Below are 25,305 nucleotides of genomic sequence, written 5' to 3'. Positions count from 1 at the left end.
TGTGCTGCTGCTGTCCATGTATATGTACATGCTTCTGTGAATTGGTTTACTTTTAAATCAAAAGTGGTCTGTGCTTGTAATAATCCAAGATATTGGACTAAATCTCAATCTGTGAAAAATGCAGGCATTTTACTAATCAGTTTTAATCCCGTGTACTGCATTTTTATAGAAGTGACTTAACAGTACCTATTCTAAAACTCTTTGTCTGTTTCATGCAGTACTTGTTTAGTCTTTTTTGTGTAATATAACTGTTAAATTTAGGCACGGAGAATTGCATGTTATGTTTTGAAAACTTGGCTCCTCGTGAAATTAGGATCAGAAAAAAAATGTACTTTACTACAGTGAAACTGATCTTAAGACTTGCTCAGAGCACCAGTAAAAAAAAATTTCATTTTTTGAGAAAAGATGAGCCATTCACTAAAGTCAAATGAAATCAAATAATTATAGAGTATGTTCTTAAATTGGGTTGCCCATTGAAATAGTCTTTGGTAGAAGTTTCACTGTATATTAAATGTATCACACTGTATACTGTATGGCATGTGTGTGTGGTTTACATATGTGTATATACAGAATTAGCACTTGAGATCAGACTGGAGAAAATATACACATGTGTGTTGTATGTTCTGCAAATGGCACACAATACAAACCTGATAACCTCTGCCCTTTATGTTATCATGCAAAAGTCTTTTTGCCAAAACTCACATTTTTTTCCTATTGCAGTTGAATGCACATTTGTCAGAATGTATTAATGCCCCAAGTACCTGTAGTTTTAAGCGTTATGGCTGCACTTTTCAGGTCAGTATATAACAATTATACTTCCCAATTGATGAAAGTCTGCAAATAGAACCTAATTCTTTGACATTAAAGTTCTGGACTTCTCTAGTTTCAGTTAAGAAAATCATCCAGTTGCACCAAGTGATTATACAGGAGATGTTTGATTTTGCATTTTAAAATAATCAACATGAAAAGCCCACACATTCCTGCAGTGGTTTGTGAGTTCAGTTGTTAGGTGTATCTTGTTGAAATAGGAATATGAACCATTTGAAGAACTTGTTAACTGAGGATAAGAGGAAAGTCTCTTTAGTTCTTCAGATAATAGACTGGTACCTTCAGTTGTTTCTATGAAAGCATTTTCTTCAACTAAGTATGTTTATATTTTCTCTCATTTGTGTGTCTTAATATTTTTAATTGAGGTTACATGTAGGTTAGCACACTTAAAACATGTATTTTTATGTGCATTAGTATGTCTGTGTGCACACAGGTGTATAATCAAAGCATGAAATTCATTTTTAAAGAAAAGTTTTAGGTTTTAATCCTGGCAATCCCTGCAATATTAAAAAAATAAAGTAAAACCTGAGAGTTTAGTTTCAGTAGTAGTATTCCAGTTTATTCCAATATTCTGCTTCCCTTACCATAAATCCTGGGGAATTGGGATGCTTATGTAATGAAAATATTAGTCAGGACATTTCAGAAACCGCTGACAGGAAGAAATGGCATTTATCTGATAGAATGATTCCTTTGTTAGCCTATGGCTATTTAACAGGACAAGGACTCACTGAGGAGCAACACATCTCTATAGATGATATCCTGCAGGTATTTCCAGGTTCTTAAATAATGAGCATTCATCTTTTTAAGTGTTAACAGTAATGCTCTTAGAGGTAGAACTGATCAATGCTGTAAGCCTGCCCACTGTTATGTTGTACGTATTGCCATTCATTTTATGTATGTATATGTGTGCATATATGTACATATATCCACATATATATTTTTAGTACTTTATATAGAGTACATACCTTGAGGATCATTGAAACCCTTTCAGTTGCTTTGCAGCACTATCTACCATCAAAGCTAACATTCTCTGCATTGCAAAGCACTTACTGAAGTAGGTGTAAGCAGCACAATACAAATGAAGTAAGTAATGTGGTCTGCATCTTATGTACTCTGTATATAATCTATGTGTGTTCTGTAAACTATATAGTGATTATTTGTAACAGCACTTATAGGTTGTGCAGAGGCAGCATATCTGAGTATCACAGAACAATCATGGTAACATCTTAATGTGACAAAATAGGCATTGTAATAACTCTCAGTGTAGTTTATAAAGCTGGCAGTTTCCAGTGATAAATTTATCTTAAATATTTGTCTTTAATATTCAGCTGAAGGAAAATGTAATGCTTATGAAGCTGTTCATGAAATGGAACGGAAGTTTTAAATTACAGTCAGTGGAATTGGAAGATTTTATATGGCTCAAGGGTTTTACTGTGCTTTGTTTAGTTCTAAGCTACACAAAAGGCTCTAAAATACAACTCATTTTGTAAAACTTGTTCATCTTTATTGTTTGAGTTATCAAGCACACTGCATGGAGATACATAGCAGTTGTATAAAACACTTGCTATATTAAATGTATTCCTGATTTTTGTAAATTCCCACGTAGATTTCCCTCCTCTCTACAGTTCTGCAACAAGCACCTGTGAACCAAAATATGTAGTGTTGGTTCGATGTCTTTATATACTCTTTCTTTGTAGGTTTAAAAGAAGTGGAATTGGCTAAAATGTATAAATTCTTTGTTGTCACAGGGAACAAACCAACAAATTAAAGCACATGAAGCCAGCTCAGCAGTGCAGCATGTTAACTTATTGAAAGAGTGGAGCAATGCTCTAGAAAATAAGGTATATCTTCTACTCACTTCTAATTTTCATTGACTTCTTTAAATCATACAGAAGTACTGGAAGAAAAGCTTTTTTCTCTTTTACAGCTGTTCAACACTACAGCTAAAGCACTGGTAGGCTTCAAAAGCTATCAAGCCATTTAGCATATCTTTGTGCCTTTATTATATGATAAAATGCTGTGAGAAACTTGGCTTCGCAACTCCATGGACAATTTTCCTCATTGATAACTTCATTAAAACACTTCCTTCAGATAAATAAACAGTCCAGTGTTATATTTCCTCTCTGAGCTGCCTTCTTACAGAACAGAGAGTTCAGAAAGCCATGGCAGCACTATGAGCTGTATCTTTGCTACCTCATCATTTTTCCTGACATAACTTCAGAAGTGTGTAATAAACTGGTAATTTATTTTATTTATTTTTGTTCTTGCTCTCCAAACTTAAAGACCTGCACAGGTTAATTAAATTAAATATATTGTAACTCATGGGCATGATGATGTCTGCTTTAGTGCTAGACCAGCATGAAGTTCATGTTACAGTGTTTCCTTGGGACTCCAGGTTTTAAATTGTTTGGGATTTGGGAGATGCTGGGAGTTGTATCAGCTATGATCTTGTGAATAAGCTTGAATGACTTAACCACATGTTCTGCAAATAAAATTCAAGCCTTTGATTTAAAAAAAGCAAAATTTCAGAACAAATCGCTGTTTTCTTAAATCCTTTAGACAAAGTCTTACGTAGGCATCAAACTGATGTTTCTGTATTTTGAAGGGAAAGAAGAATTACCAGAATTACCAAAGTATTCTACAAATGCAGGCACAAGAGTGAGAAGCCCCCTTCAGACTTTTCTCAAATGAGTTCACAAGTAGCAATTCCAGTGTAAGCTCAGTGGCACTTGGGATATGATTTCTGTCATCTCAGAGCAGATCATAAGCAAACTCTGTCTAAAAAGCACATGCCCTTCTTGGCCTACAGAGATCTCTTCTGCCTGGGTCTCCAGCAAGGTCATGCAGTTGCAGGAATTGTAGTTTTAAAGCAGACAATTAACTGGAACAGTGTAATATGTTTTTTGCCCTCTGCATGGTTGTTCCTGAACTGCTTGGTTTTGAACTTGAAGCCTCTTAAAGAAGCCATTGAACCTGGCAGAGTTCTAATACAGATTTTTTTAGATACAATTTTTCTATGTGTATAAGCAGGTCTTAGTTTGAGGATCCATAACATTAGTTAAGTTTGCTTTTGCATTGAAACTTTGTCAATGTAGGAATTTACATTTTTCAGTTTTGGGAGATACAGATTCATTACAGATTCATATCCTTAGTTCGTTTTTCATTAATCTGAAAATTATACTATTTATTTCACATCATAGGAAAAAACCCACTTTCCCTGTGACTTGCAGAATAGATCATGTTTTGCCTTTTCTCAGTGTCCTGAGGGGTGCTTTGTCATTTAAAAAATGCCCAGTGGTTCTATGTTTGTCTCTTACAGACATTAGAGATGATACACTTCGCTACTGTTTTATGCTCGACTTTTGTTTCAACTTTCATTTAGGACAAAACTGCTTATCGTCATATGTCCATTTTTTTTCTTTTTACTTCCTGCTTTATAGACTTCTTCCTATTCATAATAAAGAGTTGAATCACTGGAAATCCCAAGCCAGTGCCAAGTTACCAGAATAGCTAACCACATGTCATATGTCAGTGACTTTATTCTAGGGAAGGGTAACAAAATGATTTGTAACTTCATTGCTGTGCTCTTCTTTGAGGAAAAAATTAATCAATGCACTGAAGAACAACAGTGCCAAGTCACACTGGCTGATGGTTATCTCAGAAATCTTAGCCCTGCTGAAGCCAGTGGAAGTTTTCTTAGTTTGTATAGGGTCAAGATTTCATTTGGGGTTGTCTCTGTGGAGGGCTTCTCTCCTCCCAGTCGCCACATTCTTTAACAGTGCAGGTGGAGTAGGCAAACTAGAAGTCTTCAGAGCTGCAAAGCTTGTGCTAAGTTAGGAGTTTGGTATTGAATGGTGCTGCTGGCAAAGAGTAGTGAGAGAAGGTCAGATGTAAAATCTTGAATCAAAACTTTGTGGGGGGAATTAAAATTCAGTGCTTTTTTCCCCTCTGTGATGATGTAGAATTGCAGACTGAACTCCCACAGTTTTGTAATGTTGGAAATAATTAGTTGAAAGTAATTTTGTGGCTTCATCACATTCTTACAGAAAACTGGTATAAACTGTTTTTTTTATATGAGACCTAAGTATGGAACCTGTTTGAATACAGTTTCTTGTGGCATATGGTTTTTTCCATTCTTCTTTAGTAAGCAACAGTAAGCAACAGCTTAATTTGCAAAATTGCTGAATAAGAGCATGCTTTTTCCTAGGAATATTTCAAATATGCCAGCTAAGTAAAGGAAGCTGATGCAATGTGTAATTAGATGCTGTGTTTCCTTCACCCTTTTTTAAACTGAAGTTCCAAAGACTTATGTTGAAACAATAGTTAGGAAACTATTTAGTGTTAAATTTTTTTTTTATTATTCACAAATCACAGCCAAACTACAATTGCTGACTTAGCAATGACAGTTCTGTCTGATTAAGGACTGCAGGACATAATTCTGCTTTTCTTGTATTCTGTAAGGCTGCGTGGAAAAATCTCAGTACAAAACAGCCCCACGTTTTATAACTTGTACAAAAATGGAAATGCAATGCTTAGTGACCCAGCCCATAACTGCCTTGTGATTGGGAGGCCTGGGGAGGAAACAGTGAGAAAAGGGAAATGTAAAGATCACAATTAACTAAAGAACTCTGATTCATTACGGAAATGGAGGATGCAAAAAAATGAAGTGTCCACCCAGCAGATCTTAAATATCTGGGAGACAGAGGTACTGGTTTAAATTTAAATTTTTTCTGGTACCTAGTCATTCCTTCAGTCTCAGTATTGCTTCTCTCTCTGCACTGACAAACTTAGCTTTGTCTCATTTCTGTTGAGTTTCTTTTGCCAGTTTTTCCATGGATAAAGTGCAGAACCAACCTGTGTGTGTGTGTGCACATGTACTGCATTGTACTATATTGAAAAGTAGATACCCACACATATATTGTGGTATCTCTGTATTTTTGGGCCCCACCTGAAGAACTCGCTGAATGCCTGTGGACTTTGACAGTCCTTTGTCTAGTTTAGGTTCAGAGATTTGAGATTAATTAGCTTTTCAAACAGGCTGAGTTCTGCTAGGAATGCAGTGACACATAAGGGATTTGGTGATGGTGTCAGATTAGAGGGCAGTTAGGGGGATGGAATTCTACAGTGGCACCCACATCAGAGGTGGAGGTAGCTTAACCTCAAACTAGCAGCTGTAATAGAGGCCAGGAGTAGATTTTTTTTAGACCATGAAACATCCAAGTAATTGGTCTTGATGTGAAACATTCATCAAGACTTTTTTGGGTCTGAAACGGTGCTCTGTCATATCCATTTGAAGATCTATCTGTGGAATAGTCAGGGCATGTCCAAACATCATCTTGTGCCAAGTGTTTGTTTTCTGCATTTTTGCTGCTGAATGATCTTGCCTGGGGGAAAACTGCATTTCTCCAAAAAGCAATGCACCACCACCAAGCAGCCCCCTTCTCCAAACCACATTAATGAACAAGCACTAAGCAGTATGACAGAAAATATTTACTGTATTACTTTCATCCCCAAGGAGATATATAATAATGATATTCTTCTAACAAGGCTCATGTTTTAAAAACAGAATGAGTCACTAATGAATAAATTCATAAAATGTCAGTACAGAGAGAGAATGTAATCCACAGCCTGTAGTTCTTTGGTCTTTTCTACTAGTAGGCACCATTGGATTGTCCTTCAAATACATGGATCCCTTCTACAGTCATTCATTTCAAGAGTTTTCTTTGCCATCACATTCTTTTAAGCCAAGTCAGTCCCATGTAGATGTTTTTCCTTAAATGTGCTATAGGTTAGGACAGATTGGAGTAGGTGAAGAAGATTAGTGTTCCCTGATCCAGCCAGCTCAGCTTGTCTCTGGTGTCCCTTCTGTGCAGGGCTCGAGTTCTTAACACCAATTCAGAGTGAATTAAGTCGTTTCTTCCAAACTCCAAGCAACTCCCAAGTCAGTTGGTGGGAACCAGGAAACCAAGCTAAACAATAAGCGAATAAAGAAAATGTTACATTTAGACACAAATTCTTTGCTGGTTTTGTGTCCCATCTGCACTTTCTAAGCCAAAGCTGTACCAATGTCATACATTGGAAGTGCAAAATTAGCTATCAGAAGGTTGGGTTTTATTTATTTATTTGCAGTACATGGAGAGAGATTTTATTAGGATCTTATCCCTTTCATGTGTTTAAGATAGTTTTAAAATAACATAGCTATTTTAGTATTTTGATAAACTTTGGCAGGAGTAATTGTAGAATTTTTTCCAGGTGGCCTTGCTCCAGAATGAAAGTTTGGAAAAGAACAAGAGTATACAAACTTTACATAATCAGATTTGTAGCTTTGAAATAGAAATTGAAAGACAGAAGGAAATGCTGCGGAATAATGAATCTAAAATACTTCATTTACAGGTAAGAAATACAGACTCTCCCCATTAAAGCAGAAATGGCAGTAGCTTCTGTTTTGTGCCTTTACACTTGTGAAGTGAGGTGGTATAATTAAAAAGTGGGGGGAGATATTTTACATTATTAGAGAGCCATTCTGTTAATTTTTTCTGGTTTGTTGTGTAAACCACTGCAATTGCCTAGCCTATGTTAAAACAAAACAAAACAAAAAGCTTAAAAAGGGAAAATATTGAAAACAAAATAGAAATCTTATATGAAGAATAATCTTTTTTTTACTTAAAAAAAAACTACTTAAGGAAGTCCCACTGAAGGACAAGATTAGCACCTTAAAATTGTTGAATATTACATATATTCCTTTTCTACTTGCTGGTATTAAAAATAAATACAAATCATGAGTGAGAACAGTTTGGTATGGATTTAATTCAAACATAGCATAATGCATTTGAATACACTTTTTAAAAATCCAGATTACTGTTACCCTTCTGAGGAAAATTTATCTAGTTATTCCTTTGCTGATAGGTGTGAGTTTCATGTTCTGTGTTTTGAATGACCTGGCCACAAGCCAGCATGAAACTAGAAATCCTCAGGATGCCCTAGCACAGTGGTTAGCCCAAGCTGAAATTCCTTGCTCTGTATTCAAAGCTGACTTGCAATTGGGTGCTGGGAATTTGTATTAGCTTGCATGACACTAACCACAATAAGGGAAACCTCAGGAGGTATTTAGCAAGCAATTGTGGAGGTATCATTTACACATTAATGTAGTATCTGCTGCTAGAATATCAGATACTTGTTGTAGCATTCACCTTAAAGGAATGGAAATAAAATTATCTTTTTCACTTACTATTCACTTCACATACAAACTGCAAACGTTGATAACTCAAGAAAGATAAAGGTATCCAAACCAGTGTGTGGCTAAAAGGGTTCAAAGGGTGGCACATTCAGGAGCTCAGGGCCTGGAGACCCTTGATGATGGTTTATAGGGAAACCTTCAAATTTAGCAACTGCAACATTTTTCCTTATAGCAGTAATTTCTTTCCATGACCTGCCCACTTAGTAACCAGCCCAGCCTGCCTTAGTCATTGTTCCTTGTCTGATGATAGTCTGGGATATGGCTGCCTGCCTGCAATATTGCATTCTGACACTGGGGAGCTAATCCTTGTATGTACTGATATTGCTGATTGAATCTACCAGGAGGTAAGTTAATTTGTAAGCCTGAAGTTCTTACACATGCTGTCTCAATGGCCAGCAGTGAGAGTGGAAATGGAAAAAACATAGATCTGAGTTTTTCATTATTGTCTTAAATGACAGATTGCAATATCTTTTTCCTTGAGCTGTAAGTGTTAGCAAAATCAATTTTCGAATGATTGGTTTAGGAAAAAAGAAAACCCCAAACCACTACAAAGCAGCAAATTCCAACAAGTGGCTTTGTGGTGGTAATAAGTACTGGAAAAAATGTTTTGATCTTTTTTCTTTTTTTTTTTTTTCTCTCCTGTTCTTTACTTCCTCTTGCCCACTATTTCAATTTAGTTATTTTAAGCCAAATTGTATTTCAATGCTATTTCAACCTGTTTCCTTCCACTTAGCAGAATTTCCTGGTTCAGTCTGATCATTAAGGATATCCTGGAAACATGCCTCAATTTGTTTTTTCCTGGACAACGTGATCAGCCTCCTTCAGTTGCCCACCAGGAGAGGAAGGAATTAGTTACCTTTTGTGAGCCGTCCTTTCCCTGGGTTGTGTTGAGCAGCTGTGGTTACCTGGGAGCCACAGATACTGCACTAGCCAGTTCAGCTCTGAGCAAGGAGTATTTGTTTAGTCCCCCAAAACCTACAAATGCTCCTGATGTCTAGTACAGCTCCAGTATTGGCTGTCAGGTGACCTTTTTGGCTGGGGAGTGTCAGCAGCATCACTGAGCATCATCTGCACTGTGAGGCATCTGACACAGCCAGTGTAAATGCATCAAGGGAGTCTGGGCACTGGCAGGAGCCTCAGCCTAGAGATTTTTTGTTTTCAGATGAGTTTTCTATATATTGGTCTCAAGGGAAAGTGTTTTTACCAAGGGTGTGTGATACTTTTTTTGGCTGCTGTCATGTGGAGAGGAACTTTCACATGCAGTGTCCAGTCTTCATATGGAAATGGAAGCCTGTGAGTAATCCCATTGTAAGCAGGGTGGAGAAGTGAGGTACTGAGGGACAAAAGAAACAGGGGCCTCATGAACATAAAATGATTTGATGAGTAGTACCTTCCTTCAGAGGAGAAGGACACGTGATTTCTTTTCCAAGCCAAGCAGTTCCTTTTCTAGTCTGTTCTTTAGCTTTTCAGTTTCGCCCTATCAGTTGCAATGGAAAGGTCATTACAGCTCGTCAGTTCTTTGTGACATTTTCTGAAATTCTTTTAGTAAGTATAGTGCTAAAATTCTGGAAGTTGGTAGAAATACTAAACAAAACCCTATATGAAAATCAACATCAAAAGGAGCTCACAAAGGTTTGCCAAGCACATAACTCGGGATTAATGATCCAGAGAGGTCAGTTGCTAGAATGAAAAGTGCATGCAGAAAATTGATATCTACTTGAAAATTTATGAGTACAGTGTGAGACATCTGTGTGCTTTCTAATGGAATAATTAGAATGAAAATCTCCACTGCTGCATTAAATTCAGATTTAGTACATCAGTATCTCCCAGCAGGAGGGAGGTTGACTCCCTGTGGGGTAAAAAGATAGAGATCCCACTGCTTTTAAAAAATTAAATAGAAGTCTTATTTCTGATTATTTTATATCTCTTCAATTCCCATGTCAAGGTGCAGTAGATAAAAATGCTACACATTTGCCAATGTGAAACAGAAGCAGCTAAACCAGAATTGGTTATGTATGTACAAAGGTGGAATGTTGCACAGGTTGATGGAGAGAAGTGGGTCCCTAATAACAGTTTTGGGTAAACTTCTCCCAGAAGAATAGCTTGCAATTGTTCTGCATGTTTAGCACTTCCCCTTTCATATAAAAATGTGATCATTTCTTTTGTTTGATGCTGTGTTAGTCCCAAGAGGTGCAAGCTGTGAGGCGCTGTGCAAACTCCAGCCACGTTACTGTTCTTGCCTTGGAAAGTTCATGTTTGGTATGAGTAAAGGAAAAATAACAGACTTGGGCATATTTCGAGTTACTTTTGCATGTTAACTGTGAACTAGTGGCCAAGTCCTTTGGTTCTGCTCTCACAACATGCAGTCAGGCCATGCTGTGGTATGTTTCCTTATTTATATGGCTAACAGCCCTTCCCTGCTCTACTGTCTGATTACCATCAGCCTAGGTTTGAGGGTGTGACTGGGCTGGTAGGTGGTGTTTCATAAGTCCAGGCAAGCTGCTTCATATATTTACTGGGCCCATACCCCTGGCATTTATGATCCAGTGCACAGCTTTCCTTCACAGAGACCTAATTCTGGATGTGAGAGATACATAACTTGTTTTAAAACAGGAGCATAGAAATAAATAGTTAATCCTGAAATATGTTACATTGCTCAGTTGTTTTGAGACAAAAAATAAGACTCCTAGAACCTGATGTTGCTAGCTGGCTCATCAAACTGACAACCTTCAATTAATGGTTACAGACTTTCAGTATAACTGAAACCACGTGATTAAAAGCAAATGGCTCAAAGGGCAGAAGGGTTTTCCCCATCAGTGGGGAACACTGAATCCACATGGCCAGCCAGAAGGCAAATGCAAAAGAAATTTATTTTCTTGTTTTGTACTCAACTGCCACTTTACTGTTGCGAAGAAATGAAAAATCATTTTTACCTTTGTTGACTCTATATGATGATAAACTCTAAAGCTATAAAGTTAGATTTGGAATTTAACTGTAGGTGGTAGCAAAAGTGGTTTCTTCTCTCAGATGCTTTGTTATCATTTGAACTTCACAACTGATTATAGGGTTCTGGCTAAAATTCCTGCTAGTCCAAATTAGCTGTGATAATGTGAAGTGCTGTATATTTCTTGCATCAGATTTGAGGTAGACTGGGAAATGTGTTCTTTATATTTTATTATACTGAGGTGATTGCAATGTCCCTCTTTAAGAGAATACTGGCCTTTCTGTCTATTTCTTTCTTGAGTGTTATATTTCATGCCTTTCCAAAACCAGCTGAGCTAATTTTTTGTTTGTTTTCTTAAAAAGACTCAACAGAAAATACCTTCAAAATGCATGGGTTACTGAGTTTAGGAAGTAAGAGTGGGAATTTTAAAGGTACTTAAGGGGACAGTGATCATTTTGCTTACATTCTTGAGGGCTTCTGATATGGTTGTGGGCACATAATAACTTAGGCTTTGATTACTGATTTATGTGAGCTGGGAGCTTGCACATGTGTGTACTCATGTTCCATGTGTGCAAGAATAATGATGTTTTCCTGGAGGCATAAGTTATTTTGCTGTAAACCAATATAAACCTGTGCACATGGGCAGCCATTTGATCCACACCACGGGAAGCTGTGCCCATATTTTGTTGCTTAAGTACTGTCACATGAGACCCAACAGGTATCAGCCCATAATACCAATGTAGAGACATTCAGAAAATTGCTCTTATACTGAAAGGTTTAAAAAAACCTCAAAAAATCAAACCACCTTAGACAAGAGGTACATGCTGACAAGTCCCTTTTTTAAAATAAGGCTATTGCTAATTCTGATAGTGCTCTACCTATGGAGCACTAACTATTTTTTAAGTGTTTCATAAATACCTGGGCTATTCCTTTAAATTTTCAAGGTTTGTGTTATTAAAATACTAGACAAAAGCAAAAAGTGTTTATATTGGAATTCAGTCTTACTACCAACATATAATCTTTGTTTAATTTGCATAAATGAATGTCTTTGTGTTATTTTAACTCATATGCTATTATTTTGTAAAGCGAGTGATAGACAGTCAAGCAGAGAAACTCAAAGAACTGGACAAAGAAATCCGTCCCTTCCGACAGAACTGGGAGGAGGCTGACAGCATGAAGAGCAGCGTGGAATCCCTCCAGAACAGAGTGACTGAGCTGGAAAGTGTTGATAAAACTGCCGGGCAAGGAGCTCGGAATACAAGTGAGTGTGAGCACAATGGGCTGTGGTGCTGTTGAGAGGAAAACGGTGTCCCTTGAGTGGCACTGCCATTGTGACTTTATATGGAAACATCAATAATGCTGATTCTCCTGATTTTTGAGTAGGAGATTGTGTATTTCATTTGTTATTGGTGTGGCATCGCTTTTCTTAGGCTTGATTATTGTCTTTTTTGTTTTATTGACTCTTGTCTTGACTGCATTGTTAGCTCATTATAAACAGTTTCTCAATTGATCTTTGATAGCTACTAGCTTTCAGCAACTTCTTTAAATATAGTCTTCTTTAAATATAGTCTATAGTATTGACATTTTTTACTACTCTTCTCCCTTGTGAATGGATCAGTATGGTTATCCACCTGAAACCACCCATCCTGATTCTGTTAGACAGGTGTATTTGATCCTAAGAAAACTGAGATCTGCTTAAGAATGAGGTTATTATACTTCTGAATAAAGACTGGAATTCAGCAGGACAATGTAGATGATATGCAAGTGTTTAAATGTTTGTGACAAAGAACATTTAAGTAGACCTATATAAGATAAACCTGCCTTATGAATTCATCTGCTTCTCAGTATTGTGTGTTGGCCAATTTTGCCAGTAACGAAACAAAAGAGTAACATGAAAGGGAAAGGGGACACAGAAAACATAGCTCTCCCTCCAAACTAAATAAACAACCACATAATACAGATCTAAGCTTGAATTTTTTGGTTTTTTTTTATGAAGAACTTTACATTGTAGCAGCACTGTGCTTCTGCGATAAATAGTGTCTAAAAAGAATGTTTTGAGTGATCAGGAATGCTTCTGAATTTCAGAGGGATTAATAGGATGTGTAACTGCTTCCAAGGTCTTACCTGCTAAATAGAAATTTGCAGTTAATGCTACCAAGTCTCCTTTCAAAAAATGGAAGCCTCTAGTTATACTGTTTAGTGACCAGGAAAAATCTGTTAGGTGATTTGAATATTTGACTTTTACTGCATGTACAATTAACACCCACATTTGTAAAAATCCCAACTAACCGAGATGCCAGCCAGCACATTAGAACCTGTAGAAATTGCTTTATCAGTGGCCAAATGCACTTTGGTTCTCAGGGAGGAAAGCATTTTCATACACAGTAGCAGCACTGGTGGTTGGTTTTTAGAGTCTTTAGTAAGCAGCAGGTTTCTCACCCCATCCTTTGTGTTTCTGCCAGGCCTGCTGGAGACCCAGCTGAGCAGGCACGATCAGATGCTGAGCGTTCACGACATCCGGCTGGCTGACATGGACCTGCGCTTCCAGGTCCTGGAAACCGCGAGTTACAACGGCGTGTTGATTTGGAAAATCCGAGACTATAAACGTCGGAAGCAAGAAGCAGTCATGGGGAAGACTCTGTCCCTGTACAGCCAACCCTTTTATACTGGATACTTTGGCTACAAGATGTGTGCCAGGGTTTATCTGAACGGGGATGGCATGGGAAAGGGGACGCACTTGTCTCTGTTTTTTGTCATCATGCGTGGAGAATACGATGCTTTGCTTCCTTGGCCCTTCAAACAGAAAGTGACTCTCATGCTCATGGATCAGGGACCGTCTCGGCGCCACTTGGGAGATGCTTTCAAGCCAGATCCGAACAGCAGCAGCTTCAAGAAGCCAACTGGAGAAATGAACATTGCATCTGGCTGCCCAGTGTTTGTTGCTCAAACTGTTCTAGAGAATGGAACGTATATTAAAGATGATACTATTTTTATTAAAGTCATAGTGGATACATCGGATCTACCAGACCCCTGACATACGCTGGGGGAGGCGGATTAAAACAGAAGGCAACTCCGTTTGGGGGTTTTATATCAGTTTGTCTTCAATCAGAGGTCCTAAAGCTCACAGAACCACCTTGTGGAACAGATGGAAGAGTTTGAAGGCATAACTGCATAGGGTCCAATTGCGAAAGTAGCAACACATTAAGAAATCATACCATGGTATATTTTTTAATAGAACTAGCAACACTTGAGCTCTGACGAATCACTTATCCCTCGTCAGGATAGTGATTATGGTCAGAGAGGATTTTTTTTAACTTATTAATTATCTAGTCAATTGGAGGTGAAAAGACATATACAGTATGTGCTGAATCAATTACTGACTTTCATTTCTTTTAAGCTAGAATACAAGAAAAACCCTTCACATGTGGGCTAGCTGGAAATTGTCAGCATGTTAAAAGAAGATGAAGTAATGTTGCAATTATGATATTCTTTGAAAAACTGAGGTGCAATCTTGTCTGAAATATAGTATCTTGTCTTTTTAAGGCCTCATCTGGTCTCTGTTTTAATAATTACTTTGTCAGAAGATCTTGGAAAAGTATCCATGTCTTCTCAAAAGTATCTGAATCAAAATCATATTTTTATTTAAAGTTCTATTGTTACAGAAAACATTTTATTTTAAAACTGTTGATAGACTGATATTTCTTGGAAGAAAAAATAGAAGATATCAAACACTGGTTATCACTTGTGATAGGAAAAAAAACTATTCAATTCTGTTATTTCTCTTTAGAAATGTAAACCTACAATATATGTCGTAGTTAATGACACTATTTCAAAATTAAGGAAAAATCACTCATGGATGCTGTGCATCATTATCAGATTTATAATTGTTTTCACCCTAAAATAGGGCATTTGTTGAACTTTGGAGTTCTAAACGGAATCCTGTACATTTTTTAAAGTTCTGCCCCATGCTTTCCAATCAAGCTATATATGTTGCACATTATGCTGTCAGCAGTATATAGTATTTTCAGTATTGGGGAGGAGGATTAGTGCTGAAAAAGCCTCTATGTTTGTTCTGTACTAGCAGCCATTGCTTCAAGACAAACCAGCAATGTCTTAATACAGTGATGGTGGCTTGCATGCATACATGTGCCTTAGATGTGCTGTGCTGCTTATAAACCATAGCTTTTTATTCAGATTAATTCTGATATCTGAAATGGTAGTTTGATTGGACTTCAGGCATAATGTTTAGCCTTGTCTTCAGAGCCCTTAGGTACCTTGCAATGTACGAAACAGAAGCCAAAGCCCACTCCTTTGGCTCCTGCAGCTTCTATGACTTGGCCATGGTGGAATCCATCCCATTGAGGTGCCAAAACGTTATGCTCAGTGCTCCTATGGAGCTTGGACTGGACAGTCTCCATGGCCACTGTGAGGGCAGGCGACATTTCTCCTCTAATGCCTGTGGCTGTAAGGTGGCATCACTTGAAACTAATCCATCTGAGAACTCTGGGGCTGTGAATATGGATGCTCGTGGCAGCTTCTCGTAGCAGACAAGCATCCTAATGGGGAATGCATGGGCTTCTTTCTTGTAACAGCCTCAACTGTAGTGAAAAGCATTTGCTAGCCCTGAAACATGCTGATTGCAACCTGCTGTGTTCATCTGCTTCTATTTAATAGCCTGTGACAAGCAAGTCCAGAGACACAGCCTGACTGTGGTGCTCTTTAAAATCCTGCTTAAGCAGAGCACGCTTGCACCACTGTGTTTTCAGCCTTCATGGGCTTGAAAAAACCTATTGCATCCCAGTCTTTAACGTCAGGCTGTATCAGTTTTCTGCTTTTTTGAGGCATAGTCACAATTTTTGTCTAAGGTGCAGTTGAATTCATGCCTTTGTATTTCAGCTTGTCTTTGCCGTTGTCTTTTTTGGCTGTGCCTTCACACACAGTGCCTGCAAGAAGTATTTATGGATATACAATGCATGCTAAGTGGTCTTCATGGGTTTTCCAGGCACCTGCTAGAATACTGCCTGCTGCTGACTGTCCTGACTGTCAGCAGCAACTTGTCTTCCTTTTCTTGCCTTCCATTGTCCGGGTACTGTACTCCCTCTATGGTACGTGGCTGTCAACAGGTGCAAGCTCAAATATGGAGGCACGTGCTAGCAGTTAATTTCTAGCACGGAAGGAGGATGTTCTGCACAAGAGATAAATATCTATAGATATACCTGCATCTATATCTCTAGATATCATTGTATGGCACTTGCAGTTTTATGCAGGCTGCATAAGTAAACCCATCACTTACGCTTCAGGGCGAAGGTTCGCTCGACTTGTGTCATTTTAATAATTGTGAATGTAGGCAGCTGAGCTTTTGTGTTTGTGCATCACAGAATTTTACTGAAAACAGGATTCCCAAGTGGAAATGTCCAAAGGACTCTCCTCCCATTGCTAATGCATGTCTTGTAAAATTAAATGAAACCGTTTGGCGATCACAAAACAATTTATATCCTGTTTCAATCTGGGACTTGGAGGAGATTTTGAGTATAAGCAGGGCCCGGCATATTCTGCAGATTTGTGACTACAGTTTCCAACTTCTGTGACAGAATTGCGCTTCTAAATCCAAGCTCTTTAAAAGAGGAGGAAAAAAAGCATTTCCAGCCTTGGTGATTGAAAGAGGACTTTGAAACATGTGAATGTGTAAACCAATAGGGAAGTCTTCCTGAGTCTGCACACAGCCTAAACTAGTAGCTTTAAGAGATCTGAATATCTCGTCTTGGTGGGATACTGACTCAGAAACTTCAGAGAGAAGTTTAAATATGAACACTGCTAACTATCTAAATGCCGATCACTGTAGCAGAAACATCAGTCACTGTTGTATTTCACAGATCTCTATGCTGCTTTCCACATCTCCCAAGTGCCAAAAGCACCAGCTGCCAGAATCTTCAGCTTCACTTGGGCAGCTTTTATAATGCAGTAATGTGCTATCGATATAAAAATATTTTTGCATATGTGCTTTTTATCACAGTTAATAAAACGGAGGCCTACTGCACTTATTTTTTAAAACTACATGAAGCTGCCAGAGAATTTCCAGTTTGCCAACCCTGCGTACTGTGAAATCCAGGATCTTGCTACACAAATGTAGACACCGCCTGCTGTGGAATACCTGAAGCCTTGACTGTAACACCCCTTTCTCCACAGAACTCACAGGCCATCTCTGTAGAGTTCTTACTGTGTACATAGAAATCGGATTCCTCTGCTTTCCAGCAAGGAGTATGTAGCATTTTGTGAAAACAAGGCCACTGTATATTCTCTAAGTTGAAAGGAAAAGATACCTGGTGCTTTACTCAACACTTTTAAGTTATTTAACTGTTTCTCTCATCGCTGAAATGCCCTTTATCCTTTTTCTCTTTGTTCCTGACTGAGATATCCGAAGTTTTCTAGGGACTGTCTGTTTAAAGTGATTCGTGGGACAACACCCTGCCCCCATGTGTACTCTTGAATCCTGGCAAACTCCTGGGAGCTGCCACTATTGCAAGGGGGTCCCAGAGTATTTGCATTACTTTGAACAGAGTTTGTTCAGTGGAACCATATTGTCCTCTACTAAGTAGTAATTCTTAGCAGCACACAGCTGAAGTCTCTTGCTGGTGTTCTTTCTTCACGGTGACGCTCCAAGTTATGTAAAAACCTCTTCCGTTTCCAGCTTCCTCTAGGGAGATTCCAGTGTGTGACAATCTGGATGTTGCCCTTTGTGTACACTCTTCAGCACAGAATGAGTGCACCTGTTAGCTAGAAAGTCTTGAATCCTAAGCAGGATGAAACTATTTGGGTGTTTAAAGACCAACCTGCAATTATGATGCATGACCATGTCTGCATTGCTTCTCTGAGCGAATTAATTGGGGTCTTGTTTCAGTTACTGTCTACACGGTACACCTTCAACTGCTGACTTACAATATGCAATGTTGATTTCAGCCTTGTACTGTAAATGTTGTTCTTCACAAAGAGAATGTGCAATAGGAAAAGGGAATGGTGGGTGGCATATTTTTGATGGAAAAAACACGCTAGATTTTTAAAAACATGAAAAAAAAAGAAATGCAGTTTATTTCCTTTTCTTGTGGTGTTTTCTTCTTGGAAAAGGAAAGACGAAGATATGTGCCTGTTTCTGTGCCTGGTGAATTTCTCAAATGCAAAGGTAATAGAGATTTGTGTTAGCTGGGATTTAAGTGTTGAACCCATGAATGTTAGGCTGCGGTTGCATGGCTTCTGTTTCCTCAGCTTGCCACAATTACGGCTTGCTGAACTGGAGTTTAAAAGCTACCACCTGTTTGTATTTGTATTCCATCACCTGGGATAGGCATTTCACCAACAGTGCAAGGTATCTGTTGATATTTTGTTCAGTTTTTAAAGCACTGGTGCTTTTTGGTCCAAGACAGAGAAGCGTGTAGGGAGTGACAAGGAAAGCTGCCTGCACTGCAGAAGAGTGAAAAACATGACTGCAGTATTGATGCCTTTGATATGATTTAACTATGCAAATATACAGATAGGTGAGGGGGGAAATTCTTGGGTTGCATACCTAATCTCTTAGATTTTGCTCTGTAAATTACTTGTATGTGTGTAGGTACATACATATACACACAGACATGCATGCACATAAATATGCAAAGTCTTTTCTTTATGTAGAAGTGATGAAACAAAACCCTTTCCTCCAAGTTATACTTGATCACTTGGTGCAAATATAACTTGTTGCTGCTAAAGGAGGACCTTGGCTAAGGGCAAACTTTGATTCATGTCTTTCAGGTTTGAAGACCTGTATGTAGCAAACACTTTGTTTGGCTTTTCTGAAGACTCTGAATTGTAATTTAGGATACATGTTCTTCCTCATGCTCTGATAATTTGGAGATTCCTGTATTTTAAATAACTGTAGTGATGGGCAACTTTTTGACTGCAAATAATTTCCTCTAATTTGGAACAGAAAATGATAAAAAGCATCTGGACCTCTTCCCTGGAATTTCTGTCCTGTTCAGTCAATACCTTGATACTCTGGTTGACCTAGAAGTCAAAGCTACTGCAATAAAACTGATTGGTTTGGCAGTTTAATCTGAGTTTTTAATATTGTGTACAGTGTATAGCAAGTGCTGTTTCTCCTTTTTGGAACAAGGAAATCAAGGATGAGATATGATTTGCCCAGAGTCACAAAAGGAATCTCCTGGAGCCGGAACTGAATGAGAGGTTCCAGTTCCCTAGTTGTTATCTGTGAATCATGAGGTTTTACTCTTTTAATACATTTATCCCTTAAAGGAACTGGAAAATAAGTTGACATACCCTGAAGACCCACGTCAGGACAGTAAGGGCTAGAATTAAACATACAAGCTGTCGTGATTTGGGGTTGTACATGCGTGGTGGCCCAGACGTGCGGAGGGAAGGCCAGCACAGCATGTCCGTGTCAGTAACAGCAGCAAACTGTGTCCTGCTCTGTCTGTTCAGAATTGTCCAACAAAACCAGTCTCGTTTGATGCTCCTCTTACCTAAAGAGGGAGAATACCATTGTACAGTGAAGTGGGTTCATCTTTGTTCTACCAGTCAGTGTGACTGACCATTTCTTCCTTGTGGGGCTTTCTCCCTTTTTCTGTAAACCAAAATCTGGAGGGCTTAATTGTTCTTTCTTGCCTCTTAATCCAGGCCTTTGCAGAGAAGCACCAGATCGGAAGGTTGTGGAAAACTTTGGACTGCTGATTCAGGGACATCCTCTTAAGATTTAGAAGAGTAGAATTCTACAATGCATAAGGGATCTGACTATTCCTGTTTCTCTTCTAATATATGGTCAAGACTGCAGCTTCTGTCTTCCATTTCATGATCTCAGCGTAGATATTAGGCTGTGTTTTTTCATTATTTCCCCTCCAAGTTAGGATTAGTTCCTTAGGGTTCAAATAACTTCTGAATTTCACAGAGAAGCACCTGAACCAAAACCTTGGATTCAAACATCCCAGACTTGATGTGGAATTCAAATCTGGATCCCAACTCTGTGGCTTACTAACCTACCCATTCAGGGAAGGGTTTGTTGTCTCTATGTGGTGTTTGTGTTTTTGGTCCTTTGGAACTAAGCTTTTAATTTGGTTGCCAGTTCTGCAAGGACTTTTTAACTTCTTAGCAATGCCGGTGTTCACACGCTCCATTGCTGGCAGTGCGATGCGTAGTGATAAAATTTGACTCTGTCTAAGGGTTACTGAGATAAACCAGCATTACCATTCGTAAAGGTCATTTTCTTGCATAGTGTTCCGAGCTTTGTATTTGAATCTAGCTCGCACCTGAAAGGACACATCTTCCAACTATGACCTGCATCACTGGCAGAGAGTTGTATAATCTGTACTTGTGGAATGGGAAGGTACAAGCTTCCATTGTTGCTGATGCATCGTGTAATCCACCTGTTTTGTTTTTCTTATTGCTGTTGTTCGGTTGATACTTCTTTTTTTTTCAGTTTTTTTTAAAAAAAAGGGGGAAGTTCAGGATTTTTTCTACAAGGTATAAAACTCCAATGAATTAGTGGTGACTAGAGAGCTGTGAAAAATACCCCATTAGGAGATGATGGACTAAATGTAGGTCCATTTCTCTTAGACAAGTAGGATAACCTTTTAAGATGCATGGAACAACATAAAAATCGGGAAAACTAAAGCTGACATTTGTTTCCAAGAAATTCTGTGAGAACTATCTATGGAAAAGACATCAGTGATTGAGAATAATGTACAAATTAATGTGTTTGAAACTTGTGTATCCATTTCTTTAATCTCATACTCTTCAGTGAACGGTACACTTGTGTTCAGTTTTATGATCAAAAACAAAGACCAAAGAAGGCCAGCCTCATTTGATTGTGTATATTCTGCCTGTCTTAATTATCAATAGCTGTAAGGATACAGTGCAAGTGATCTGGTAACCAGTGGTTCTCGTCCTTTTCTTATAGGGGGAAAAACAATTTTAAAATGTATAATTTATTGCTCAGCAATAACCATGTTGTTAAAATAATAATAAAACAAAAGAAATTAGCAACATGTCTTAATTTCCCAATAGCATTATTATATGTTGTATTTCAGTTTACTGTATATTGTGTTTTTGTATTTATTTGTGTTTGGAGGTCTTGCTATGTCTTTTTGTGTTTAAATGCTAATAAACAAGGACAGTGTGTAAGAGTGTAGAATGCTGAACTCTGAAATGCTAAACTGTGTTATTAAAGGAAAAATAAATAAGTAGGAAATAATATTTTTTAAAAAACCTGGTGTGTTGAATTTGAATGACTGCTGTTGACTTGCAGATGCCCAGGGTGCATCCTTCCTCCTCTGTGAGCCCACTGCATGGCTGTTCTGTGGTTTATGCTCACACACCCAAGAGAGCTTTACTGTGGCATTTCCCATCCTCTGCACAGGTAACTTCCCATAACTTCTGTCAGAATCCTATTTTCCATGTGCTAACTCTGCTGGAATAAACCAGGAGATGGTGTTCATCCTAACATCAGAGTTGAGAGCCCTCGTGCAAACAGTAGAAATAAATTGAATGGCTTTTCATGCACTTGTGGTACACTGCTTTCCCAAAGAGGTGTGGGAGAGTTGAAGCATAGCTTACATGTCTAAAGATGTAGATTTCTTATTTTTTTCTTCTGTTGTGTCATTAGTGACTCTTCTCAGCTCAGAACCACATGCCAGGTGTGTGCTCAAAGTCACAGAACATGATGCAGTCTGTAAAAACACCAGGCTGTTCTGGAATGTGTGGAGAAATATTTCCACGACGTTTCAGATTCAGCCTAGGGATGAAAACCCTGATCCCCTGGGGTTTTGTATGAAGCATGCAACTTCTGCTGAGCACCACGCTGTTGTTTCTTCCCTATCCTCCCTCCCGCCCCTCTCTAACTGAAATTGCAGTTTCTCTTCCTTCCCATCTCTGCAGGGGCAGTACTGTGTTTGGCAATGCAGGAATGTCCTGCCCCTGCTCAGACACAAGACCGCAGTGTCTTGGCAAAAGCCCCATCTGCTTGCTGGCCTGGAATGTGAGAACGACCTGGCCAGCCCATACCGGTGTTTGGAACGGGCTTTCTCAAAGTGCTGGGCAGCTGAGTGCCTTCTCCTGATAAAGTGGGGACACCAGAGAAATGGCAGATGCAGGCAGGTGGGCACGGTGAAAGGGGAGGGTGGCTAAGAAGTGCCATTGTCACCTCGTGCAGGATGTGCTGAGGTGGATGTTCCCTTGGCTGCTGAGAGCAGTCACTGTGTCACTCTGGATGCTCTGGCCTCTGCTGTCCTCCTCATCAGCCTTTCCACTCGCACTCCAGTGCTGGCACTTGAGGCTGCACTGCCTGAAGCTCTTCATATCTCTGCTGTGGAGCGTGAAGGGGTGGTGAGCTTCCTTGCCTTAATGAAGAGGGTTACCTTCCAGCAGAGTCCTCTGGAGAGGAGTCTCCTCCTCCCAAATTGGGGAGCTTGCTGCTCAGACGTGACACTTCCATCATTACAGAGCAGCAGGATAAGCAGAGAGGAAACAAATTGCTTTAAACGTGAAAGCAAATGCTAATTCTCTCCTCACCTCCCTGCTCCTCCTCCCCCAGCACAGACTCGTAATTGCAATGACACGTGGTGCCCTTCCCGGCTCCAGTGGGAAGGTTTATAAAAGGTTTCTCCTTTATGCCAGGTCCCAGAAGGTGACTGTCAGCTTTGTGGGGTGCTTTCCCCATTCGGTACTTAGGGTGACAGAAGCAGAGTGCCAGCTGTGGGAGCACCAAGCAGCAGGGACAGCAGGGTGAGGAGCTCCTGGGCTGCAGAGGGTGCTGGCTGACAGGAACACTGCCAGAGCCTGGACCTGCTGCTAGGGCCATCTTTTGGAAGAACTTCAGGGTTTTGGGTTTTTTTTAAGTTTTTGGGAAGTTTTCCAGAGTTTCAAACCTTGGGTTTGCTTGGTGTCTGGTAAAAAGTCAGAGGTTTTCAAAATGTTCAGTCCTGTGTATCCTGCTCCTTGTTTGCTTTGATGTGACCAAGTCCTGGAATTGTCTAAGGAATGGGGAAATATCCAGTGATCAAAACAAGTGGTGAAATAGGTGATTTCCCCCAGCCTTCCCCAAAGCCCCAGTTATTCCGTGAGTCAGTTGTGTGGTTCCTTCCTGCACGCCTGGATTGAGCCCTGGAGGCTGTTCCTGTCAAGTATTGTGTCTGGCTTGTTGTTTGGCCAAAACAGGTGAAAACCAAAATATCTTCCCTACCCCCTTGACAAACATGGCACCTGGGGAAGCTGGGCCCACTCAGATCTCTCGCTCCTTCAAGAGGGTTTTTGGCAGTGAACACTGGACCTCAGCACGTGCTCTGGTGTGTTCTGTAGGCTCACTAGAATGGGGAATGGCCCAAGCCGGGAACTGAATTCCCACAGGCTGGGCTGGCAAACACAGAAGGGACCTCAGGAACTGAATTCCACCCTGCAGGCTGCACCTTGGGTTAAGCAATGTTTGGGCACAGCTGGTTTGGTTGCAGCTGTGTTTTGGCAGCATGGCTGTGAGTGGAGGTGGGAGCTGTCTGCAGACACTGCTGTGGACACTCAATGGCTGCTTTGTGCCAACGCAGAAGCTTTGCAGAGATTACTTGGAATTTCCCCAGCTGTGGCCCCTTTAGCAGGTGTCCCTGGGGTAGGTAGTGATGGCTGGTGAAAGACACTCAGTTTTCCGAGGATAAAAAGGAATTCCAGCCATGCACAGGTTTGGAAGGAGTGGGCTGGTTCCAGTGTGCAGCTTGGCCTGGGCTCAGGGCTGAGGAGCAAACCTGGTTGCTCACAGCCCTGGTTGCTCACACCCTACATCCCCACAGGTCTCGCTCTGTCGCTGCTCCTGTGGACACCCCTAATGGGAAGCTCTTGTTCCCCTGCTCTACACTACCAGATAAGGAGTGAGTTGGGGTGTAGCTTCCAGGTAGCTCTGAGCCCAAATGTGATCCCCTCCAGTGACTCCTCCTGCCTTGCTGCCCTGAGGGTAAGGGGACTGTGTGGCTGCTGGAGGCCTGTAAGCTGGGTGAGTTCCTCTTGCTGAATTGGTGTGGAGCTCCAAAGAGGGATTTAACTCCACAGACTGACTGTATATTCAGCTTCAGGTCCTGACCAGCCCTGAAATGAGGCTGTGCCTCAGCAGCACACACAGCTCCTCTGCCACCAGAGATTGATTCTGGCAGTATAGATGGTGCTGTTGCACTCAAGACTATCTTTTTCTTAAATGGAAGGAAATATCATGTGGGGATTTTCTCTGGTTGATACTAGGGGCTGCCTGCTTTAAGGGCAGCCATGAGATAGAAAACAGCTAGAGGGGCTGTCACCTGCCAGGCCGTTTCTCCTCATTTATCTAAGCTTAGCTTCGTGTTCAAACCTTCAGCAGTGCTGCCCTGTGCCAAAGAGACTGGCAAACATTGTGTCTGGGTACAGCCCAACTCCCACAGGGGGTGGCTTCAGCACTGGGGGTTTGGAGCCAGTTTTTGGCACACCTCTGCCTTCTCCTCCCTCTCTGTTTGAGGCCATGGCGTGTAACACAGTTACCACAGAGTAATTTTTCCATGCACTTAATGACTCTCTGGGGACGGTGCCATTGCTGCTTGGAGGGCTGCAGGAAGTGTGTGCTGTGGGGGGCAGTCATCCACCTTGGGGCCTGGTGCCCCCAGCATCGCTGCTTTGTGCTCAGCACTGAGCTCCCTTTCCAGATGCAAAGTGCTGGCTCTGAGTGCTCATGCTGGGCAAAGTCCCTTGTGTTGCAGGATACAAATTTAAGCAGTGAGGGGAAATGCAGTTGTACAACAGGGAAATTCTGGGAGGAGCGGGATGTCCAGAAGGGCTTTAGGAGGTGGCTCTGCTGGCTCTCTAAGCAGAACAGTGTTTTTGGCTTTGATGCCCGTTTATAACTCAATGCTGGGAAAGTCAAGCATCCACTGAGTGCTGTTTCCCCTCTGTGCTGGTGGTGATCTTGCCCCGCCCCTGGGGAACTGTGGGCAGTCAGCACGGAGAGCAGAAGGATGGGCAGGCAGCAAGGGGTGAAATGTGCTGATCTCTGCATTAGGGCAGCTGCTTTAATTTTGGGGGACTGATTTCTCCTTCCTTTCAATTTGTTTCACTCCCCCTGTAACCACCTGACCCAAACGTTGCTCCTGTGCAGCCTTCTGTTGGGCTGTCTGGTCCTGAGCTCAGCAGCATCTTGGGACAGCAGCAACAACAAAAGCTGGGATGGAGAGGAGCAAGCTGCAGCCCTGGGGAGAGACCCACAGTGAGGGCTGAGTTATTCTGACTGGGTTATTCAGCAATGCTGCAGTGA

At 40.4% G+C, this 25,305-nt stretch overlaps 1 protein-coding gene across 10 annotated transcripts in view; it reads left to right on the top strand.

The window, feature by feature from the left end:
* TRAF3 (TNF receptor associated factor 3) overlaps positions 1-21,257 on the top strand; it is a 69,954-nt gene extending 48,697 nt beyond the window's left edge. For 6 of the 10 annotated variants that reach the window (XM_063159920.1, XM_063159919.1, XM_063159918.1 and 3 more), the window contains 5 exons: positions 721-795; positions 2,577-2,669; positions 7,081-7,221; positions 12,096-12,270; positions 13,472-21,257. In XM_063159920.1, coding sequence (XP_063015990.1) covers positions 721-795; positions 2,577-2,669; positions 7,081-7,221; positions 12,096-12,270; positions 13,472-14,043 — 1,056 coding nt within the window. In that variant the 3' untranslated portion in view covers positions 14,044-21,257. The remainder of the gene's footprint in view (positions 1-720; positions 796-2,576; positions 2,670-7,080; positions 7,222-12,095; positions 12,271-13,471) is intronic. The other 4 variants (XM_063159921.1, XM_063159922.1, XM_063159923.1 and 1 more) reach the window with 4 other exon arrangements.
* The last annotated feature ends 4,048 nt before the right edge of the window (positions 21,258-25,305 follow it).

The sequence above is a fragment of the Melospiza melodia genome, chromosome 6 (assembly GCF_035770615.1).
Source record: "Melospiza melodia melodia isolate bMelMel2 chromosome 6, bMelMel2.pri, whole genome shotgun sequence".
NCBI lineage: Eukaryota > Metazoa > Chordata > Aves > Passeriformes > Passerellidae > Melospiza > Melospiza melodia.
This window is presented reverse-complemented; position numbering and strand designations above follow the sequence as displayed.